Raw genomic sequence first — 24,106 nt, forward strand, 5'->3', positions numbered from 1 at the left:
ATATTTTTATTCCTATTTCCATTGCAATTATTATATAAAAATTTTCTCAAACACTATATATTTTATAGATAAGATTTACGGTCTTTTTGCAATTTAAATCATTAATAATATATTTAACAAACACTAATATATTTAAGAAACGCAGTTTTATTATTTATTAATGTTTTCTGTTTCATTTGTATGCTTACAGAATAGAAAAAAAACCATACAGCAGGGATCGAACCTCAGCCTTCACCTCGGTAGTCCGTTACCTTCGCTGCTGCGCTACGCCGCTTCGTTGAATATCGTTCTTACTAACTCGTATACTTTGTTGACTCTTTTCTTATGACCGTTTTTTCTCGAAAACGAAGAGGTATTGCGTCGTATGCTATTACCATGAGTTATTAGTAGTCAAGTATTATTAACTCCGTAAGTTTCGTTCCAAACCGTTTCCCGGTCGATGCGTCCTCCCCTTATTAGATTTATGCAATTGTTTCAACTATGATTGCGATCCTTGCGTAGTTTATTTGCGTCAACAAAAGTTAGATCTCACTTTCATTATAAAATTTTGTATCCTTTATACAGGGTGAAGAAAAAACTCCGGGATTCCTGAAAATTTCGAAAAATATACACTTCATAAAAAATGTTTCAGACAAAAGTTGTAGCGTTGAAAAAGATCTATTTACAGATCTTAACAATTTGACCATAAGTGGCGTCATCAAAGTCAGGACAAGGTCACCTCGGATTTTTTAAACGGAACCCCCAATTTTTTATTGCATATTCTTATAGCCCTTCTTCAGACCTTTTCAAAGCACTATGGTTTTATCCAATTTGAATAAGCCGTTCCGAAGTTATCGAGTTTTTTAAAGTAAGATATCTAGTCAACTAAGGCAAGGTCGGAGGATGACCCGGCCAATTAAGGCAAGGTCGTAAGATGATTCGGCCAACTAAGGCAAGATCGGAGGATGATCCGGCCAACTAAGGCAAGGTCGGAGTGATCGAGCCAACTAAGACAAGATCGGAGGATGATCCAGCCAACTCGTAAAAATAATTGCGCGACTAACTTCCAGGCGTTGGCTCCTATTGGCTTGTCTTAATTTTATTGATTGATTTATTTCAGTTATTTATTTATTTGAACTATTCTGCTGTTCGATGTTTATTTCTTCCATTTAGTCATTTAATATTCATTACAGTTTAGTGGATCGCAAACTCGACTGAAATTCCTCTATTTTTTTGAAAATTATTAAGAAACAGTTTGAAGCTAGTTATAAGCTGACTTAATTGCACTTCATTCCGTGCTCATTATTATTCTCCAGCACTGTCTTTAAAATAACTTTGAATTGATTCAAATATTAATTTAGTCGATTAGACTAAATCTTACCACTTCTGCTTGTCAATATGGCAAGTCTTTCAGAACGAGAACGCATATCTCTTTTGATGATGAGATGATCGATTAAGGTCGTTCAATGATGTGAGGCGGCTTTTTAATGAAACTTTTCGTAATCAGTTCGTAATGCCATTTCAAAATCTACTGTTGAAAGAACGATAAGGCGTTTTCAGGAAACTGGAAGTGTGAAAAATCGTGCAATACCAGGTAGGCCAGTATCAGCAACAAGTGTAGAAAAATCATTAGATGTTCTACAATCCTTTATCGAAAATCCGCATGATTCAACCCGCAAAGTAGGACAGCAACATGAAATAGATGTCTGTGCTTAAAATATTAAAAATGAATAAATTTCATCCTTATAAGATCCATCTTGTATACCCACGGTAATCGATTCTGTCCCTTGGAAATTTTCACAAACTGAGAAGTGACTACGTTTCTACACTACTCACAGTCCATGCACAATTAATAAAATAACTAAAACTTACGCTCGCTTATGGGGGATTGAGGCCTGGTCTACAATACGTGTCGTAAATTGTAAGCCGTAAGAATTGGCGAATCACAGTCAATTATTATAAAAATAATCGGCTATAATTAGCCAGTTCTTACGGCTTACAGCTTACAACATCTATTATAGACCAGGCCTCAATCCTTCGTAAGCGAGCGTAAGTTTTAGTTATTTTATTAATCGTGCATGGACTGTGAGTAGTGTAGAAACGTAGTCATTACTCAGTTTGTGAAAATTTCCAAGGGACAGAATCGATTACCGTGGGTGTACAAGAGCTAAATGAAGATGATTTTGATAGGCGCATTGAATTTTGTGATTTGATAATGGAAAAAATAGCCGAAGATCCTAACTATCTATCAAATGTAGTATTTTCAGATGAGGCAACATTTCAGTTAAATGACCACGTTAATCGACACAATTGTAGATTTTGGTCAGATACAAATCCTCACTGGATTGAAGAAACACACACGCAGTATCCACAAAAAGTGAATGTTTGGGTAGGCATTTTGAATAATGTTCTCATAGGTCTACTCTTTATTGACGAAAATCTAACAGTGATAAAATATGAGAATATGCTAAGAAACGAAATAGTTCCAGTGATACAAGCAATCATGGATGATAACTTTGAACATACATGGTTCTAACAAGATGGTGCCCCCCCTCACATTAAGGAAGGAACGTCCGTAATTATCTGGACACAGTGTTTCCTCATCGATGGATAGGTAGAAGAGGACCTATAAAATGGCCTCCTCGATCATCCGATTTATCACCTAACGATTACTTCCTGTGAGGCCATTTAAAAGATAGAATTTACAAAACGAAACCATAAAATTTGGATGACTTACGAAATCGAATTCTTGATGAAGCTGCTCTCATCCCTGCTGATTACATTCAAAAAGCCGTTTTATCTTTTCACGATAGATTAGCTTATTGTCAAACTGTTGATGGTGGACATTTTGAACAATTACTTTAAAGCTTTCCAGTATTGCCTTAGTTGGCCGGATCATCCTACGATCTTGCCTTAGTTGGCTCGATCATCCTACAATATTGCCTTAGTTGGCTGGATCATCCTCCGATCTTGCCTTAGTTGGCTGGATCATCCTCAGATCTTACCTTAATTGGCCGGATCATCCTACGATCTTGCCTTAGTTGGCCGGATCATCCTACGATCTGGCCTTAGTTGGCCGGATCATCCTACGATCTTGCCTTAGTAGGCTGGATCATCCTCCGATCTTGCCTTAAATGGCTAGATATCTTACTTTAAAAAACTCGATAACTTCGAAACAGCTTATTTAAATTCAATAAAACCATAATGCTTTGAAAAGATCTGAAGAAGGGCTATAAGAATATGCAATAAAAAATTGGGAGTTCCATTTAAAAAATCCGAGGTGACTTTGTCCTGACCTTGATGACGCCACCCAAGGTCAAATTATTAAGATCGGCACATATATCTTTTTTAACGCTATAACTGTCTGAAACATTTTTTTATAAAGTGTATACTTTTCGAAATTTTCAGGGATCCCGGGGATTTTCTTCACCCTATATATATGCGTTCTACGTAAGAAATGACACGTTTATGAAATGAAGACTACTTCAGCAGAAAACATTTCTTAAAAAAATGTAAAAAATGTAAGAAAGTTTTATATCAGGTGTAGTAAAAAGAAATCCATTATTTTTTCAATAGATGGCTTTAGTTATCTGTATCTCGCGTTGTATAAGTCCGATCGGGTTCCACTAGATGGCGTTAGAAAGATGAGATTTCGTACTAAAAAAACTTTTGTGACAGTTTTGTGATTAGTTGACTCAGTTTTGTTTGAGCGCGCGTCAAAGATGGACACTAGCAAAGAGAAAATACGCTATATTTTACAGTTTTTCTTCGATAAAGGCGAAAACGCAAGCCAGGCAGCTGAAAATGTGAATAGTGTTTATGGTCCTGATACTGTAACAGCCAATCACGCGCAATTTTGGTTTCGTCGATTCCGTTCCGGTAATTTCGATGTCAAAGATGCACCACGCACTGGAAGGCCAATTGTCGAAAATATCGATAAAATCATAGACATTGTCGAGTCCGACCGTCATGTAAGCACTGTTTCGATTGCCCAAGAGCTAAAGATTGCACAAAAAACCGTTTGGAACCATTTGAATAAGGCTGGATACAAAAAGAAGCTCGATGTATGGGTGCCACACGAGTTAACGCAAAAAAACCTCATGGACCGAATTTCCATCTGCGAATCGCTGCTGAATCGCAACAAAATCGACCCATTTCTGAAGCGGTTGGTCACTGGTGATGAAAAGTGGATCACTTACGACAACGTCAAGCGAAAACGGTCGTGGTCGAATCGCGGTGAGCCGGTGGAAACGGTGGCCAAGCCAGGATTGACGGCCAGGAAGGTTTTGCTGTGTGTTTGGTGGGATTGGCAGGGAATTATCTACTATGAGCTGCTCCCCTACAGCAAAACTCTTAACTCGGAACTGTACTGTCAACAATTGGACCGTCTGAAGGAAGCAATCGCCCAGAAGCGGCCAGCTTTGGCCAATAGGAGAGGAATTGTGTTCCATCAGGACAACGCCAGGCCACACACATCGGTAGTGACTCGCTAGAAGCTCCGGGAGCTTGGTTGGGAGGTTCTTATGCATCCATCTTATAGTCTGCACCAAGTGATTACCATCTGTTCCTGTCCATGGCGAACAATTTTGCTGGTGAAAAATTCGCTTCAAGAGAGGCTTGTGAAAACTGTCTCAATTTTTTGCCATTAGGGACGAGGGCTTCTATGAGAGAGGCATAATGAAATTACCTTCAAAATGGCAACAAGTTATCGAACAAAACAGCGCATATTTGATTTAAATCGGATCATTCTAACTATGGTAATTAAAGCCTTCAATTTCATGCAAAAATAATAGATTTCTTTTTACTATGTAACGGCCGAATTCCGCGGTTCGGTTGCTGCTACGCGTTTCGCGCGGATAATGCTCGTCGGAGTCCGGATTCGAGGAGGAGTAAAGCAGCGAGACACTTGATAATGGCAATCGAAATAACTTAGTTTTATTGTATGCTTACTGGGATACAAGAGTTCGGCCCCGAAGGCGGTGTCGCGGGTTGCGTCTATAAGGCGCGTCGGAACGATACGGTGCGGTGCGGTGAGCGGTACAAGCGCTCGTACGGACGGATAGGCCGTGCGGAAGGCGGAGCCTATTGCACGACGCGTGTAGACGGTAACGACGGTAACGACGCGGTAATCGGTTACGCTTCGCGACACTGGGCGTCTCGAACAATTATCGCCCAATACTCGTCTCGAAATCGCTCGCGTATAAATGGTCGCCGGACCGGAGATTTCGATTCTCGGTCGAACGCACGCACGCAAGTCGCGGGATACGCGAAATGATTTCGTCCGTCGGGGCCGAGGACTCTCGACAGAGAAGGCGTACGCACCTTCCTTTTTCCCTACGTTCGCGGAGGAAAGCGACCAAGTGTTGCGGACACTCAGCGGAGACGGCGGACACACCGTCCCGGGTTGTTGGTCGCTAGACGGATCGCCTAAAGGCTGAGTACGCTCAGCGGAGTTCGCCGACGGACGAACCCCTGACTCAAGGCGGCGGGTAAAGGCGAGAGACTGTCGAGTACGCTCGACTGAGCACGCGCACGCACGAGCCCAGGAAGACGGGAGACGGCCAAGTATCGAGTACGCTCGATCGAGACTGCGGACGCACAATCCCGTTTGCTTAGTCGCCGGTCGGGTAGTCGGAATACGGAAAGCAGAGTGAAACGGTCCGGATATTCTTTCCTTCAGCATAGAGCGTCTGGATCGAACGGCGGTACGGATCGATCTGGTCTGGTGTCTAGAAGCTCGATCGCCGCCGTTTTATAGTTGATCGCGCTACGATTGATACGGCGGCGGTCGAGCGGCGCGCCTATCGGCGCGAGGCATGGTGACGGCGCGTGATCGCGGCCGCGCGCGCTAGCGGCAGCGCGTGATCGCCGCGGCGCGCGGTAGCGGCGGCGCGTGATAGCGGCGGCGCGATCGTCTTCGATTCTTTAGGGTGGCGCAAAGCGCCGTTCTTCGGCCCGACAGGTGGTCGGTCGGGCCGGTAGTAACGAGGTGCATCTGCGCCTCGTTACAACTACACCTGATATTATTCATTAACAAGAACAAATAAATAAGTAACTTACTTCTCGACAAAAATTCGTCCAATCAACAACGCTATGTTGATCTTTTTGCAACTCATTCATTAAAAATGACTGTCGTGGTGGGTGCATCATTAGAAAATAGCCGATAAAACGGCAAATTACAGTGAAATCCATGTACATTTTTGAAAACCATGTTCCGTGAAATATACTAATTTTGAAGTTGCACGTTATTCTTTATCGTTTTCGACCTTTAGTAACTTTATAATGTTTGTTTGTGCAATGTAATAAACGATTTTCAAGTGGATTATTTGCTTTTAATAATTTTTTACATCGCGGACACATTATTTCATTTCGAACGACCTTTTTTTCACGTAAGAAATTCCATAAACTGTTGAAATTATGCGTCATATGTAAATATTCATGTAAATACATTTTGAAAATTTACGTAACTCTTGGATTTACTTAAACGACCAACTAGTTGAACGATGAAAGAGCAACTGAGAGTAATAACACAGATAATACGAAATATACCAAGTAAGAATATACACAATAGAAATAATCAAAACAGAACAAGTTTCGTAGTGCGGTGAATATATTCATATGTAGCGCGTGTATAGCACGTGCTCATTCCTTAAATATATACACGGTGTCTGAAAATTACATTCCATTTATGAAATTTCTTTTGTTAATTATTTTTTAACAAACAATGAGCGACGGCTAAAACCTCTTGAATGTCACTCAGTAGAGTATCCTTGATAATATATATCAATGACAACCTCATTGGAGATGGGTCCCCTAAACCCCACTTTTATCATATCTTCTTTTAAATATATTGAAACCAGTTTTTTATTCGTGTTTCATACATTTATATATTTACATTGCTTGGAATATACTAATTGTACTTTTTACTATATTGTTCCTCTTGCTTTTATGGTTATTAGTTTAAATGAAATAGTTTTGCAAGAAGTGTATACACTCTAAAGAAGAAATAGGATTAATGATAATAATATTGAACTAAGCTTATAATATATTACTCTCATAATAACAATGAAGATTTATTATTATAAATATAGGAAAAATTTTATATCAGGTGTAGTAAAAAGAAATCCTATTATTTTTGCATGAACTTGAAGGCTTTAATTACCATAGTTAGAATGATCCGATTTAGGTCAAATATGCGCTGTTTTGTTCGATAACTTGTTGCCATTTTGAAGGTAATTTCATTATGCCTCTCTCATAGAAGCCCTCGTCCCTATTGGCAAAAAATTGAGACAGTCGATTTTCACAAGCCTTTCTTGAAGCGAATTTTTCACCAGCAAAATTGTTCGCCATGGACAGGAACAGATGGTAATCACTTGGTGCCAGGTCCGGACTATAAGGTGGATGCATAAGAACCTCCCAACCAAGCTCCCGGAGCTTCTAGCGAGTCACTATCGATGTGTGTGGCCTGGCGTTGTCCTGATGGAACACAATTCCTCTCCTATTGGCCAAAGCTGGCCGCTTCTGGGCGATTGCTTCTTTCAGACGGTCCAATTGTTGATAGTACAGTTCCGAGTTAAGAGTTTTGCCGTAGGGGAGCAGCTCATAGTAGATAATTCCCTGCCAATCCCACCAAACACACAGCAAAACCTTCCTGGCCGTCAATCCTGGCTTGGCCACCGTTTCCGCCGGCTCACCGCGATTCGACCACGACCGTTTTCGCTTGACGTTGTCGTAAGTGATCCACTTTTCATCACCAGTGATCAACCGCTTCAGAAATGGGTCGATTTTGTTGCGATTCAGCAGCGATTCGCAGATGGAAATTCGGTTCATGAGGTTTTTTTGCGTTAACTCGTGTGGCACCCATACATCGAGCTTCTTTTTGTATCCAGCCTTATTCAAATGGTTCCAAACGGTTTTTTGTGCAATCTTTAGCTCTTGGGCAATCGAAACAGTGCTTACATGACGGTCGGACTCGATAATGTCTATGATTTTATCGATATTTTCGACAATTGGCCTTCCAGTGCGTGGTGCATCTTTGACATCGAAATTACCGGAACGGAATCGACGAAACCAAAATTGCGTGTAATTGGCTGTTACAGTATCAGGACCATAAACACTATTCACATTTTCAGCCGCCTGGCTTGCGTTTTCGCCTTTATCGAAGAAAAACTGTAAAATATAGCGTATTTTCTCTTTGCTAGTGTCCATCTTTGACGCGCGCTCAAACAAAACTGAGTCAACTAATCACAAAACTGTCACAAAAGTTTTTTTAGTACGAAATCTCATCTTTCTAACGCCATCTAGTGGAACCCGATCGGACTTATACAACGCGAGATACAGATAACTAAAGCCATCTATTGGAAAAATAATGGATTTCTTTTTACTACACCTGATATTTTTTAATTTATTGTATTACTTTGAGATACCTGTTACCGAATTTCATAGAAAAACGTATTTTACACTGCTCAAAATTCGAAGTAAGACATATAAAGTTTTAATTTTAGAAATTATATTGAATTTTATTCATTACTTGTGAAGTACTTTGAGGTTATAACCGGCTATGCTTGAAATTTGATCATTTGAAATTAATTTTATCATTTGAAGAAGAACTGAAATACTGATGTGGAAATAACTATTGAAAGTTTTATAAAAACCAAAAAAATATATACTCGCATATCATGTGATGCTAAATAATAATGTTAATTTTTTCTCTTTCAGTTAATGAAACAAGAATTGTTTTTATACATTTTTAAGTTTTTTAATATTTAAATTTAGTTAACCAAAGAACTTGCATGTTTCAGATAATATTTTGTTTTATTTGGATAATATTAAGTTTTTTATAATGCATTGTAATTTATCCTGTTATTTATGCATTAATAAAATTACATAAGATATTAAAGTTAATAATATTTTACGTTATATATTTTTTTATTACCTAGTATGCTTCTTCAATATTCATCCTAGTTTATTATTAGTAATTTCATTAGTTTACTTTAATAACTTAAAGTTTACTTTACAGTTTACTTATAGTTTGGTTCCAAATTACAAAAAGTTTACTACAGTTTACTAAAGTAATCTCTTTGGTAAACTTTATATATATAATAGTTTACTTTTAGTTTTCTAAAGTAGATTTTCTCAAGGGTGGTGTTCATACACAGAACATAGAAAGATTGTAGAGAAATATGCGAACAAAAATTCCTCGATATGGTATACGAGATTATCATTTTACGCATTATTTTGCAGAATTTATATTTAAAAAAGCATACAATTTTGACAAACGTATTGATAGTTTTTTCGAAATTATGAATTTAATGTATCCATTAGATAATCCGAATATACAATAAATTTCTTTATACAGGGTGGTTGATTATAAGTTGCCAACCCGAAATGTGAAGGTAGATATGAGTTAAGATACTTGACCTAGCAACTGTTGGCGGCGTGCGGCGAGACATAGGTCCGGCGAGATAAAACAACAAATAGCAGCGCATTGTCTTTCCCCTCGCCGCGCACCGGCAACAGTTTCTGGATCAACTGGGCCGCGCTGCGGCCTAAGCAGCTGCAATGCTTCTCCAATTATCTATGTCGGCACCATTCCTCAGATTTCTGTCATTAATAACTCGATAATTATTGCGAATCTCGCAAAACGGTATAGGATTTTTATGTTTATCTTAACCCAATCTACCTTCACATTTCGGGTTGGTAACTTTTATAATCAACCATCCTGTATACATTTCTTCTATTAATACATATATATAGTATAAAATTATGTAACCTAATACTAAGTATAATACTCTCAATTACTATTAAATTGATGTATATACGTATGTATGTAAGGTGTCTCAGAATTTTAGGACACGGGCTCTATAGGGACATAGAGCTAAGTGAAAGGAACAAAAAAGTCCTATATCCACTGACCGTCGCGCGGCGTCAAAGCGTCAAGACGCCATCGCGATAGTCAGCACGAGACGCATTATCGCTCAGCCCCTACGCACACAGCTTGCCGCGGAGTGTCTATAGGCCGCGATGGGCGTGGAAAACGCCAAATTACGCATTATTACTAAAAACTATTACGATTTTCATATTATGGTACAGGACTTTTTTGTTCCTCCCACTTAGCTCTATGTCCCTAAGGAGCCCGTGTCCCAAAGTTCTGAGACACCCTGTATATAAAATAGTATACGTATATGCGCGGGGGAGGAGCTCCGCCCCTCCCCCCGCATCCCCTCCCCAAAAAGCCTAACCCTAACCTAACCTAACCGATTTATTAATTATGAGTTTGGTTAGAGTTAGGTTTTTTGGGAAGGGTGTGCGGGGGGTGGGGCGGAGCCCCTCCCCCGCGCATATACGTGTACTATTTACTATATTTCTTTGTATATACTATGTGCAAAAATATACGCATGAGTATGTATATGCAATATTTATACAACTTCTTTTGTTAATAACTTTTTAATAAACAGTAAGCGACGGCTAAAACCTTTTTAGTGTTATTTAGGAAGGTGAGTTCTATAACATATATCAATATGAAAACTATCGGAGGTGGGTCTCCTAAATCCCACTTTTACCGAAGATATTAAAATACTTGGCTTTGCAAATAAATGAAGTATATTTATTTCTTTGAATTTTGATTTTACATTTTCTATATTTCTTAATAAATATGAAATATAAAATAAATATATGTAAAAAATATTATGAAATATATATATCTATACATATAATATAAAATAATTTGATATATACGCATACGTATATAATAATTAATATATTAATCAATTATTAGCAAAGCCGAATATTAATATTGTTTTTCTTAAACCAAAATATGATCTAAACACTCTTCCTCTCTTCCCCCTCCTTATTCTTTCTTTCTCTTTTTCTCTCTCCTTCAATTACTACTGTTTGCGATCACATGGATTTAACTGGGATTGCCCGATTGTCTGGATTCGTTCAGATTTGTGCGCGAGAAAAGGTGGAGAACTCGAAGCAAAAAGCAAGCGAGTTAGGCTTTTCTCACGAACAAAAAAAAGGCAATTTTTCTCTTTGTCGTGGTTAGGATTTTATTAAACAGAATTAAACGATTTTATTTTAAACAGTTAATAATTAATTCCGGAATAATAACGCTTTTTCAACAACGCACATTAATTACAATAATTAGGAACAATAATTAAACCTTGATTAAACTTGACCATTCTACTTGACTTTCGCAAACGCGGAACGATGCGACAACACTGACAGTGTGACAACTTGAATCGTGCAAGACGGCGACAGAAAAGCAGAACGGCTTTGTCCATTGACAATAATTAGTCTGCGAATAGTCGATAGACCTTTAAGAGAAAAGCTCATATATCGAAAAGACGTGAGTTCGCCTTTGTCGCTGAATTGAAGTGCCGGATCTCGGACGGTCGTAGTCGAACGTGCTAGCAGGAGAGAGAGACAAGCTTTTCGAGCTAGAAGGATTGTGCTGCTTTTTACTACTACTTGTAATACCTGGACGCGAGTCCGTTACAAGGATTATTGTGCGAACGCGCGTTTAACGCGTCCCACATTGAAGAGAACAATTCGTCCGACGAATAACGCCGCACAACGCGTTGTATGGAGCGTGATCACGAGTCTCTCTCGGTCTTGTCTCTTCTGCCAGAACGTTTTAGAAATACAAATAGGCAAATTTTCTCGTTCGAATCTCGAATAACTACATAATCATGAAACAAAGCCAAATATTTAGAGAAAAATATTTAGAGAAGGAAACAACCCAGTCGACACAGAACATTATATTTATGTTAAAATTTCGCACTCAACAATATAAATGTAATATAACACACATGGTGTTGAGTGCGAAATTTTAATATAAATATAATGTAACTAATGCTTTGTGTCGACTGAGAATTACCGCCTGCTCTTGTTACAAATTACGAATGTAACAAAAGATAATAATTTGGATAATAATTAGAAGATGCAATTTTTTACAAAAATATGTATAGAAATACATATGTACAGAAAAAAAATCATGTGCTGTTGAACGAGATGTAAGTTTGTGTGCGATGCCGTGTTTCTCAAACCCGCAATTATAGGCGTACCACAGACATGAACCGCCAGTAAATGGGCGTAGAACGGACACGCACCAAATAGAGACTTTACCGGCAGTGTCTGCAAATGAGCGTGGTCAACGTAGTTCCGGCTACAAATGGACGCAGATGGCGCTAAAATCAGTCATCAAAATGCATGTCGCCAAAAACGCCGGCGTGGCCGCTCTCAGACTTCTCTTTGATACCACCACTGGTTCCTCTCTGGTATTGACTAGGAATGGATTTAGGCTGCGTTCTGATATTCACTGCCAGTACTGAAAATACATAGTTTATGTCACGTATACTATAGATTTTCAGTGCTGGCAGTGAATATCGGAACGCGGCCTTAAGCCAGTGGCACACGGTGCTTGTTTTCGTGCTGGATTGCTTGCTGGATGAAAATACTGCGTTCTGATTGGTGCATTTCCATCCATCTTCGGAAATATACCAATCACAACGCAATATTTTCATCCAGCAAGCAATCCAGCACGAAAACAAGCACCGTGTGCCGCTGGCTTTAGTAAGCTTTAGTGACTTGATCTTAGGCCGGGTTTACAATAGGTGGTTTTTATAAGAATAATCGAAGGTTTGTTCGCGTCGCACACTCCACATGCTCCTATTTGTCCCAATGTGTTTCAATCCGTTTGCGTCACCGGAAACTATATGGCGACCAAGCGTTCGCGTCGCATTGCATCCTCAAGCATTCCTCAAGGAAGTAGGAGTGTGATTCATTTACCCCAGCTTCGGAGGTGGTGCAGTTTGGGCAGAAACAGTTTTGTCATGAGTGCATGCATAATCATTAGTTTACTTTTGCAAAGAAGAATGCAAAAAAGTACGACTAAATTAAGAAAACGTGTATTAAATATTCAGGTATTTAAAATGTCTTGCATAAGATTTTAGTTGACTGCTGAAATATGCATTTTTATAATTAATTAACTAACAGTAAATTCAAAATAGGTTAAGTGATTTTATTTTAGAACAATTTGTGTGACTTATGTTTATATTTTATTTGAATTAATACGTGAGCAAAAATGTAATATTTTACATACGACATATTATTCAGTAATTTGTGATTAATATATTCCAACATTATTTGTTTTAAAGTTATTTTAACCAGTTAAGAAGTGTTCACTTACACAACTATTGTATTTAATATTAATGATTTCTTTTGTTATAGTCTTCAGCAAGACAAACAATCCATAATGGCTGAATCTAATCAGAAAATTATGATAGCACACCCGAATGCTAATTCTTTAATAACAGGATCTATGATTCCAAAGAACTCAGCTATAAAAGTCATGCCAAAAATATTGTCATTTAAATTAGTTAAGCCTCAAACACCAAATATTTCTGCCGTAACTCACACAACGGACTTAACACAATACTTAACCACAGTGCCTTTGATGAATAAGATGAGTCCTTCCAGTATTCAGTTGCATGAAAGTCCTTCCATTACAGCAACAAGCTCTACGCAGCATACAGATACAATTATGAGTTCATTGGATTTTTCGATTGTAAACTCAGATTCTTCCACAGTTATGAAAAAGGAACTTATGACAGATAATGAAAAAGAGAATGATTCTGTTTTCAACAGTGTTTTCAACAGTGACAGCCATTTTATTTGGAGTCATAAAAGTATGTTATTTTTCTCAGAATATGAAGAACATGAGAAAAAGTTTCAAAAACGGAGATATCAAAGCAAGGAGGCTATGTTTCAAGCATTAGCAGAGTCGTTCCAAAAGAAAGGTTATATAAATGCTACCAAAAATCATATGAAAAATAAATTTAAATTATTAAAGAAGAAATGGGATATACATATTAAACGGACCACTGGAAAAAACAGCTCTGGAAAAGGCACAAAACCTCTTCCATATGAAGAGTAAGTTTTATGTTCATTCTGTTTCTGGTATGTGTCATAATTTTAAATGGAATACTTTCAATTGATACTCAGAAAACATGAAAGTTTTGAAGATATCTAAAAGATATGTTTTAAATATTTTCTAAGAAAAGATATTTTTAAAAAATATCTAAAAGATATCTTTTAGAAATATCTTGAAGATATCTATAATGAGATATCTTTTACATATCTTTAAGATCTCAATGTTTTCTAGATCTTAATATGTCCTTAAATATCTTTCAAATAACTTAAGTATATTTTTTGATATCTAAAATAAAATTCGTAAACGTTTTAAAATATCACGTCTTAAAGTGTAAGATGTTTTTTTACATTTCATCGAAATATGTAAAAGATATCTTAACTTGTTGCATAAGGTATCTTTTAAATCTCTAAAAAATATCTTTTTCAGAAATACAAGACATCTGGAGACATAGCAAAATATCTTTTAGAAGTCTAAAAGATATCTTTATGTCTATTTGGGCAGTTTAATCATCTCTCTTTTTTGATATTTTTGCTTTCTTTTTGTTATTTTCGAAATATTTAAAGTATATATATTTAATCACTAATGGATTGTATATTTTTCCTTATAGAGAAATGATAAAAATATTTGAAAAAAGTCATAGTGGAGTGCCACTTATTGTGGCTAGCCGTAATGGAATTATGTCGAAAAGAAATTTTGCAAAACGTCTGTCAAAATTTGTCTGAGTGAGTAATGATCTCTCTAAAATACATTTTTAAATTCTTGTCTTCATTTAGATAAGTAATTAAAAGTGTTTTCTATTATAGAAATGAGAATGAAGAGCAACAAGAGCAGATTTCTTCTGTACTACATTCACCGAATCTCGTAACTGTAGGTACCAATTTAAATCTCTTGTCATCGAGAAACAATTCGTCACCAACAAGGAGCAATGTTTCAGTTCCGATATTATCGACTAATAGCAGCAGATCATCAATGACGGGTAGCAGCTGCTCCTCTTTAACAAATACAAGAGTAAAAGTACGAGATGGCAAATTGGCACTTACTTTGCAATCAGTCAAAGAATCCATTTGTGCCGTGTTACAAAAAGAAAGTGATGATAAACAAGAAATACGCACAAAATTTCTGATAAAAAATTCAAAAATTTAACGAATTGCAAAAAGAACGAAATATCATTCTGCAAAAACAACTTATGGTATTTGAAAATTTGGCCAAAAAGATAAATCCAACAGAGAAAGAATTATTATTACATGACTGAAAACATTGAAATAATTATTAGATATAAACATATATTTTATTTGACCATATTTAAAACAATGTTGGTTATATTTTTAGTTTTTGATGAAGTATAAATATTTAATTTCTCAAATTTTTATTTATTCGTTTTCTGTTAATTTTAATGGATAGCACGATAAGACTTCGTATTAAACTTCTCAAGAAGTCAAAGTTAAGTTTACTCGATTGAGTTTTTTTTACATAATAAAGCAGTATTATTTATTTTCAGTATGTAACGTAAAAATCAGTTGCTGATAAAGGATAAGAACTATTACAATTTCTTTTAATCATCAGTCATTTTTAGTCAGTTTATTGAAATATTACACACGTGCATTATATACATTAATTGTATTTATTTTTTGTGAAAAAATTATTAGAGATATAAAATATATGATATTAAAACAAATTGATGTGTGGATAACTGATATGTATTGTTGAAAAGAATTTTTTTGTTCAGAGACATTCTATAATCACAAATAAAACTTTAATATAATATTTAAGAGATTTTATTATCTTTCTTAACTTCTCCTAATATGAATAATTTAATATAACGATTGTTAAGATAACGATCATTATGTTAAATTGTTTTTGTGTAAAAAAATTCAATTAAAATACATATACAAACATATAAAATAAATATAAAATATAGATATGTATTTTAACTTTGCTATATATACATATAGAATACTTAAAAAAAGTAGAACTTATTACAAGAAGTAATCATCTTCTCATGGCCACTTTTTAAGGTATATCCAGACAAATATGTATGAGCACATGATATATATAAACATAAAAATAAAATAATCAATTGCTTTTTTTTACAATAAGCGCACACAAAATTCCAGAACGTTAAAAGTGTAATAAAACGCAAAAAAGGCAAAATAATATCTTGCAAAAACAATATAGCGATATTAGAGAAAATGGTAAAAAGAATATACCTAAGAAAAAGAATTATCATATGAAGACTGAAAACATAGATATTGATGTAAGATGTAAACATATTATTTATTTAACGCTGAACTTTTATATATATATATATATCATATAGTCATTAAAATTTGTCTTAATATATCTCTACTCTACGTTGAATCGTCTTTGGAACAATTGTCGGCATAGTTCATCTCTGAGATCACAACCACGTCGTTTATCAACAGGATTTTCATCTCTATCTTCTGGCAGGACATGGGGTAACAACACCTGTGCATTTACATCAGCATGATTATCGTCCTCGGGTTCTTCCATGTATTGAATATCATTAAAGTCAGCCATATTATGAAGGACGCAACAAGCGAAAATGAATTTAACGATGAACTGCATGTTCCTCAGCTTAAGGAAATATAATTGCCTGAAACGTTGTTTCAATACTCCAAATGTATATTCTACAGAGATTCTGCACTGACTATGTATACGATTAAAGTTTCTTTGGGCCTGTGTAAGATGTCCATTATCCCGATATGGAGTAATTAATTGAGGAAGGCATGGATATGCAGCGTCTCCAAAAATTATGTTTCCGTCTAAAAAAATTACATTTGCTTAAGATAAACATCAAAAGTTAAATAAACATTTACGATAAAGTATATGTATATTAACTAAATTAAACAAGAATAGAGATATTCGACTAAAACAATAATACAATAATTGTTTATGATTATTATGTATTCATACTGTGACAGAGTGCTGGTAAGTCTTCAGCCAGACTAGAATTTGCAAATACTCTTGCATCATGCATTGAGCCAGGATATCCAATTAACACATCTAAGAACTTGTTCTGCTCATTAACTGTTCCCTGCATGTGAATGCAAAAATAATGTTTTCTATTGATATAGGCTACTGGGTCTTCAGAAGGTTTGTCTATACGGATGTGTGAACCATCAATAGAACCTATAACAGGAAAGAAATATTAATTAATTATATCATTACCATTAATAATAACATTAATAATAATTAAGTTATATCATTACCCACACTAAATTACAAAAATGTAAGTTTAAATTAAGTACATCATCAGAAAAAAATTACATTATTACCAATTATTCCTGGAAAATTTTTATTTTCTACATAGTATCTCCGTGTTCTCTGCTTTTCTGTCTCAGTGGGATACCGAATAAATTCATTTCTTAAATCATATAAAAACTGTGTGACTCTTTGTAACACTGATTCAAGGGCACTAAGAGACAAATTAAATCTATCAGCAACATCCCTGAAACTTGCACTTTGATGCCCAGCAAACCATAGAAAAGTAAGAATGTGTTTTTCAGCCGAAACTACTTCAAATCCTCCATGTCCTATATAAAATATTAATTATACTTTATTTAAAATAAAATGAAAAACTTATGATATTAAATTTTTAATTTAAAAAACAGTACTTACCTCCTAGATTTCTAAAATGTGCCCAATAACTAAATCTGTCCACCATGCTTCTGAAAAGTATTCTTTTTAAACGATAATGCATAATAAATTCTTCATTGGTATACATTGGCACTATTTGTTCAATATAATTAGTTATAGTATAATAATATAATTAGTTATGCATGTTCTACGTCTTCTTTGAATGATACCTTCAGCCATTTCAATAACTGCATTAATAGCAATATCTACAAATTATATAAAATCAAATAAAAATGCACTAACTATTTAAGGAAATGACGGTAATTATACAGAATATCCCCCTCACCTCCAATTTTGACGAAAAAATATTTAATCGCCGCGTTTTTGCAAGAGAAACAACTTTTCTATTTGAAAAAATCGTCGCACTGTCTTGTGGAGCGAGATATAAATTGTTAAAGTTGATGACAATTTAGGTTAGGAAATCTGTCACGGAGGCGACAGATAAGATTCCGACAGAGATTTTTTCAAATAGAAAAGTTGTTTCTCTTGAAAAAATGCGTCGATTAAATATTTTTTCATCAAAATCGGAGGTGAGGGGGATATTCTGTATAATTACCGAAAAGACAAATTAAAACTAATAATGTTCAGAGGTTATAGCAAATAAAGTTAGGATGTCACATCTTCATCAATACTCACTCTCTATTTCATCGTCGTTCCCATTGTCTTCCACATACAAATAAATCACGAATTACAGCTAAAGGTAAAAGATTTTCATTAATTTCATTCATAATTAATATATTAAAGCCAATGAGAAAATCTTCCAATGGATCCGTTCTGCGAGTTTAATTTGCATGTTTGCATGCATCTTAAAAGAGGAGAAACTGCTCCAATCCGTTCGTGCCACTGAGCATTGGTGCACATGAACTCATCTGCTCCAACCACCATCTTATCCGTGATCCAAATGCTCCCTGGTGTACACAGGGGGTACAAACTCCCCTCTTAGAAACCGAGGGTCTTTGGAGCGCCACCATGATACGTACCGGAACTGGTGGAACTAAAATGGGTCACGTGATACAGAGTGGGGATACGCGCTACATTTAAATCCAGTACACATATATATATTGGGTGAGTGCAAAAGTTCGTGCGGAGTTTCAATAGATGGAGTTATAAGCGTTGTAAAGTGTTGTCATTAATACTTCCATCTACATATTATGTAACGTTGGAAAAGTGACGTCTTCAGCTGTTATTAAAAAAAAAATCATTTGTTTTCATACAAACTGCTTCGAGAAATATCACTTTAAAAATGAGTATCGACAAGGTGCATTTACGGCATGTTATGCTTTACGAGTTTCGGAAGGGAATAAACGTTGCCGCAGCCGTAAAAAACATTCAGGATGTTTATCAGGATGAAGCACCAGCTAAACGAACTGTGGAAAAATGGTTTGCTAAATTTCGGCGCGGAGAATTTAACCTTGAAGACGAGCCACGCTCTGGTCGACCTTCTGACATTGATGACGATGTTTTGCGTACTTTAGTGCTCAATAATCCGCGAATTTCAACAGAAGAAGTTGCTACAACACTAAACGTTGACCGATCAACCGCTTTTCGGCGTTTAAAAAAGATGGGATTCGATTTGAAGCTCGATATATGGGTGCCCCATTTGCTGACCGAGAAGAACAAAATCAAGCGAATTTCTGCAGCCGTTTCTTTACTCGGGCGGCTCAATAACGAGTCGTTTTTGGATCGACTAGTGACGGGCGATGAGAAATGGGTCCTCTACAACAATGTTCAGCGCAAACAGACATGGAAACAATCAGGTGAGCATGATGACGCAATGCCAAAAGCCAGTTTGCACCTGATGAAGGTGATGCTCTCTGTTTGGTGGGATTGCAAGGGCATAATCTATTTCGAGCTTCTCCCCGCTGGCGAAACGATTGATTCGGACAAGTACTGTCGCCAATTAACCAATCTGAATCGAGAAATAAAAGAGAAACGTCCGATTTTGTCAAATCGCAAGGGAGTCGTCTTTCATCACGACAACGCCAGACCACACGTTTCGAAAAAGACGCTGCGCAAACTGAAGAGCCTGAAATAGGATGTCTTAACGCATCCACCGTATTCTCCTGATATCGCACCATCTGATTATCACTTGTTCCGGTCATTGCAAAATTATTTAAATGGAAAAAACTTTGACTCTTTGGAGGCCTTAAAAAACGGCGTCTCTTCGTTCTTCGAATCTAAACCGCGCAGTTTTTATGATCGAGGCATCCGTATGCTGTCAGAACGTTGGGAAAAGATTATAGAAAACGATGGAGAATATATCATTGATTGAATAAAGATTTTTGTTTGCCTAATCACTGTGTGACTTTTACTCACAAACTCCGCACGAACTTTTGCACTCACCCAATAAATATAAGGCCTGTTCTTTTTCGCTGCACTGCTGCACTGATGCAATAAGTTAGAGTGAAACAAATATATATTTCTCATTCTAACTTATTGCATCAGTGCAGCGAAAAAGAACAGGCCTTACATATAAATATATATATATATATATATATATATATACAGGGTGCACGATTTATCTGAAGACATTGAAATATCTCGAGAACTATGCATTGGATAAAAAAAAGTGGTTAATGAAAGTTGTTAGTCTCGAAGGGGGACATCCAATGATACCAAACTCGACCTCCCATCCCACCCCCTGGGGGTGGGGGTTGGGAGCAACTTTGAAATCTTAAATGGAAACTCCCATTTTTTATTGCAGATACGGATTCTACGCCACAAAATACGTAAATTTTGTCCGAAACTTTTTTTTTATTCGTGATAGATGGCGCTGTAATCGCAAAAAATTATATTTTCCGCAATTCTCCAGAAATGATCATTGGATTGAGAAATAAAAATTACCTGTTCAATATTTTTAAAGAACATAATAAAAGTTAATCCTCCCCATCCTCTCGGGGTAGGGTGGGTGATAACGTTCAAATCTCAAATAGGGACCCACATTTTTCATTGCAGAATTAGATTGTACGTGAAATTTTTATTGAAACAATTTTTTTCATTCGTGATAGATAGCGTTGAATTTTTCCGAGAAACTACTTTTAGCGTTACACAGGAACAACGACGAGGACGTAGTAGTTTTATGTTCCCTTCGGGTGCTTTTTTAATGTGAGTCACCCCTCACCTTGAGATTTGAACGTTACCACCCACCCTACCTTGGGAGGATGGGGGGGAATAACTTTTATTATGTTCTTTAAAAATATTGAACAGGTATTTTTTATTTCTCAATCCAATGATCATTTCTGGAGAATTGCGGAAAATATAATTTTTTGCGATTACAGCGCCATCTATCACGAATCAAAAAAAAAGTTTCGGACAAAATTTATGTATTTTGTGGCGTAGAATCCGTATCTGCAATAAAAAATGGGGGTTTCCATTTAAGATTTCAAAGTTGCCCCCAACCCCCACCCCCAGGGGGTGGGGTGGGAGGTCGAGTTTGGTATCATTGGAAGTCCCCCTTCGAGGCTAACAACTTTCATTAACCATTTTTTTTATCCAATGCATAGTTTTCGAGATATTTCAATGTCTTCAGATAAATCGTGCACCCTGTATATATATTAAATGTGTAATGACCCATATAGCACAAATCTTAAACGGACGTTTTAAAAACGTTCTAAGGACATTCATACATCCTAAGAACGTTCTAAGAACATTCTCTGAAGATTCGATGCTATCTGGGAAGTGATTTTATATTTTTTTGGTAAAATTAAACAATACTTGTATGTTATAATTTCATGAAGCAATGTATGCGAGAGATGGTAGATGATATGGGGTTGTTCAAAAAGTCATTGCAGTTTTTTCAGTGATTTTCAAAACTTAATTTTATACAAAGAATTAACATGAATCAATGATGTTAATGAACGCAAGCACTTTGTGAGGAACCCAATAGTTCAATATATCACATACATTATTTCATGAAATTATAATAACATAAACATATAGTTATTCCATTGTACCTGAAAACTAAGAAATTAATTATTATTCAACTCAATATATATATATTTTTTTGTGATGTATGTGTGTATAATAGGTTCGCAAATTTTATTGAAATAAGCAATATACAATTTTCGTTTTATAAACATATTATACATATATATTTTTTTAGTTACAATGGTATATATATATATATTTTTTTAGTTACAATGGTATATATATATATATGTAGTTTAATGAAATTATTTACAGTTCAATGAAAAATAATTACAATGAATTTTATGCATCAAATTTTTTCCGTCCCACTTGCAGACTGCGGACTGTCAGGTACTTTTCTGCCATATACCTGGTATGGTTAAAAAAATTTGATGCACTAACAATCTGCACCATATATGTGCATCACTGCACATAAGCATTCATACACTCACTCTTAACATCGATCTACAATAAGATACGTCTAAAAGCGTATAAAAGAGAGACTTCTTGCTTTTAATATGTCTTTTAATATAAGTCAAATGTGTTTAAAACATTTGTGCTATCTGAGACCTTAGGGAAGATCAACGAACAACGTGAAATAATTTAAACCGATTTACATATTTACATATAAATATTTACTTACAGAAATAAAAATATTTTTTCTCCACATGCTCTCTCTCCTTACTTCCCAGAAAACAACGAGGTCTTGTAGATGTCTAAAAGATATCTTATGAAAGATTTCTTTAAGATATTTCTAAAAGATATCTACAAGTTGTCTATAAGATATCTAAATAGATGTAGTGGAAGATATCTTTGTAGAATTTATAAAAGATATCTATAGACATCTGAAAGATATCTTAAAAGATATCTTCAATATATTTGTAATAGATATCTAAATGATATCTTTTAGAAGATATCTTTAAGAGCCGATTTCAACTTCTTAGTAAGTTAAATAATAGTTTAATCATAATTTGTCTGTCTAATTTAAGGAAGGAATAAAAATAGACAAATTAACTAATTATTTTAAACTTGGAACAACCGGCCCTAAGGCCGGTATTCTATAAGAAATTGTTCTCCTATGGGATATATCGTATCATCCGATCTCGTGTGAATCTTCAATTATATTTAAGACATTCTGAAGTTCATCTTGGCTGCATTCCCTAATTCACGGCCAATACTGAAAATCTGTAGTTCATGTAACGTATATAGAATTTCAGTGCTGTCAGTGAATTACAGAACGCAACCCTTGAGATACTTCGTAGCCAATAAAATAATCCGTGCAACATAACAACAAACAACAGACAAATAACAACAAAGAACAGCCCAGATAGCAAAATGTGCGCAAACATGTCTTTTAGACTTCTAAAAGATGTCTAAAAGACGTCCTACTTCTTTTAGAAGTCTTTAAACATCTTTGTAGACATTGTGCTATCTGGGAGGTAAACAAAAACAGATCGATTGCGTATCTTGAAACGTGGTGAATTCTAGTAAATTCACTCACTTTTGTCATTCACTTGTTTCAATCGACTCCCAGACCTCGTGACTTCCTACCGAAAAGAAACCGTGCGGTTCAAGGATCCGATATTTATCAAAGGTAATCCTCGAAATCCTTCAAATTTACAATTGTATCTGTCTTTATACTTAAATCCTTTTGCCATTCAATGTTTAATATTTTCTGTGCGATTTGTATAACTAAGAATATTTTAATATAATTTACTCTATCCTAACCTTATGTTTTGCTGGAAAATTAATGTTAGTAATAAATGTGCTACATTTTGTACTTCAATGAACATTAGGATTTTAATCAATCACATTTTATGTTTAGGTTTACAACGGAATTGACACAATATTCGGACTGTACCAGTAGTACTTGGTTGTTGTCCTCCGTCTTCACACAATTATCGCCATAGAAATTATCTAATTTTATGAATTACTTGCTGGTAAACTCCTCGATAAGGTAGGTTTAAGTAATGATTACGATTCTTTGAAAAATTGAAAACTAGAAATAATATAATAAGCAAATAACCAAACCTGTGCGAGCAATCTCTTAGCAGCATTTGTAACACAAAGGCAATAGATTGCACACAGTATGTATTAATTAGGTTTTTATGGTAGATTCGTGGTATATTGCGTGCAGAGCCTGCTAATAGACGTTAGCAAGATCTGCATTCTGCCATCAAGCTGCTGTCAGAGCTGTCATAGATTGTGTTAGCATACTCTGCCGGCAGTCTAACAGCAGATTGTGGACACAGATGTCTGTGGATCTGTCGCCAATCTGACGTCAGTATGTGCACTGATTGTTTCAGATTTGAGGGTTTCATGGTCGGTGAATTTCTTCATTGTAATAGTTTCCGGTTGAGTACCGCGTCCTGAAACAGTTTTATGTCGACGTTTCGCTAACATTGCAGTTTGAATCTTCAAGGCTGAGAGTCCTGATATTGAATTTTCCTCTTTCGTGAGTGTGCTTAGGTATCCCTTTCCTTGTGTTGAAGAAAGAAGAGGAGAGAATAATTAATATCAAAGCTCTCAGCTCTTAAGATGCAAACTGCAACGTTTCTGAAACGTCGATATAAAGCTGTTCCAGGACGCAGTACTCATCTGGACGCTACTACAAAGAAGAAATAGGAC

At 35.8% G+C, this 24,106-nt stretch overlaps 2 protein-coding genes across 9 annotated transcripts; one reads left to right on the forward strand and one right to left on the reverse strand.

Moving 5' to 3' along the window:
• The first annotated feature begins 12,608 nt into the window (after nt 1–12,608).
• On the forward strand, nt 12,609–14,916 carry LOC112588850 (uncharacterized). 5 transcript variants are annotated; one of them, XR_003113085.1, is made up of 5 exons: nt 12,612–12,905; nt 13,213–13,914; nt 14,523–14,637; nt 14,719–14,782; nt 14,850–14,916. XR_003113085.1 is itself a non-coding variant. In XM_025300029.1 (4 exons), exons 2-4 carry the CDS (start codon nt 13,238–13,240, stop codon nt 14,722–14,724), a joined length of 792 nt encoding a protein of 263 aa, XP_025155814.1. In that variant the 5' UTR covers nt 12,609–12,905; nt 13,213–13,237; the 3' UTR covers nt 14,725–14,916. The 5 variants fall into 5 exon arrangements, 4 of the variants coding, with proteins under 4 accessions (XP_025155814.1, XP_025155813.1, XP_025155815.1 ...); XM_025300029.1 differs by having other exon boundaries at nt 12,609–12,905; nt 14,523–14,631; nt 14,719–14,916; XM_025300028.1 differs by having other exon boundaries at nt 12,609–12,867; nt 14,719–14,916.
• A 1,251-nt stretch (nt 14,917–16,167) lies between these two features.
• On the reverse strand, nt 16,168–18,507 carry LOC112588846 (putative nuclease HARBI1). Of its 4 annotated transcripts, XM_025300023.1 has the most exons (6): nt 18,209–18,507; nt 17,555–17,778; nt 17,212–17,469; nt 16,850–17,065; nt 16,530–16,698; nt 16,176–16,381 (listed from the first exon to the last, which is right to left on the reverse strand). In XM_025300023.1, the coding sequence occupies exons 2-6, from the start codon at nt 17,658–17,660 to the stop codon at nt 16,264–16,266; spliced, it is 867 nt and encodes a 288-aa protein (XP_025155808.1). In that variant the 5' UTR covers nt 17,661–17,778; nt 18,209–18,507; the 3' UTR covers nt 16,176–16,263. The 4 variants fall into 4 exon arrangements, with proteins under 4 accessions (XP_025155809.1, XP_025155806.1, XP_025155807.1 ...); XM_025300021.1 differs by having other exon boundaries at nt 16,171–16,698; XM_025300022.1 differs by having other exon boundaries at nt 16,172–16,698; nt 17,555–17,604.
• Between the last annotated feature and the right edge of the window lie 5,599 nt (nt 18,508–24,106).

The sequence above is a fragment of the Harpegnathos saltator genome, unplaced genomic scaffold, assembly GCF_003227715.2.
Source record: "Harpegnathos saltator strain DR-91 unplaced genomic scaffold, Hsal_v8.6 scaffold314, whole genome shotgun sequence".
In the NCBI taxonomy this organism is placed as follows: Eukaryota; Metazoa; Arthropoda; class Insecta; order Hymenoptera; family Formicidae; genus Harpegnathos; species Harpegnathos saltator.

Coding starts and splice junctions, on each gene's coding strand:
- LOC112588846 (XM_025300021.1), bottom strand. CDS start 17,660: ATGTATACCAATGAAGAATTTATTATGCATTATCGTTTAAAAAGAATA. Junction 17,470..17,554: donor ACATTTTAGAAATCTAGGAG/GTAAGTACTGTT, acceptor TATTTTATATAG/GACATGGAGGATTTGAAGTA. Junction 17,066..17,211: donor AAATTTTCCAGGAATAATTG/GTAATAATGTAA, acceptor TTCCTGTTATAG/GTTCTATTGATGGTTCACAC.
- LOC112588850 (XM_025300029.1), top strand. CDS start 13,238: ATGGCTGAATCTAATCAGAAAATTATGATAGCACACCCGAATGCTAAT. Junction 13,915..14,522: donor AAACCTCTTCCATATGAAGA/GTAAGTTTTATG, acceptor TTTTCCTTATAG/AGAAATGATAAAAATATTTG.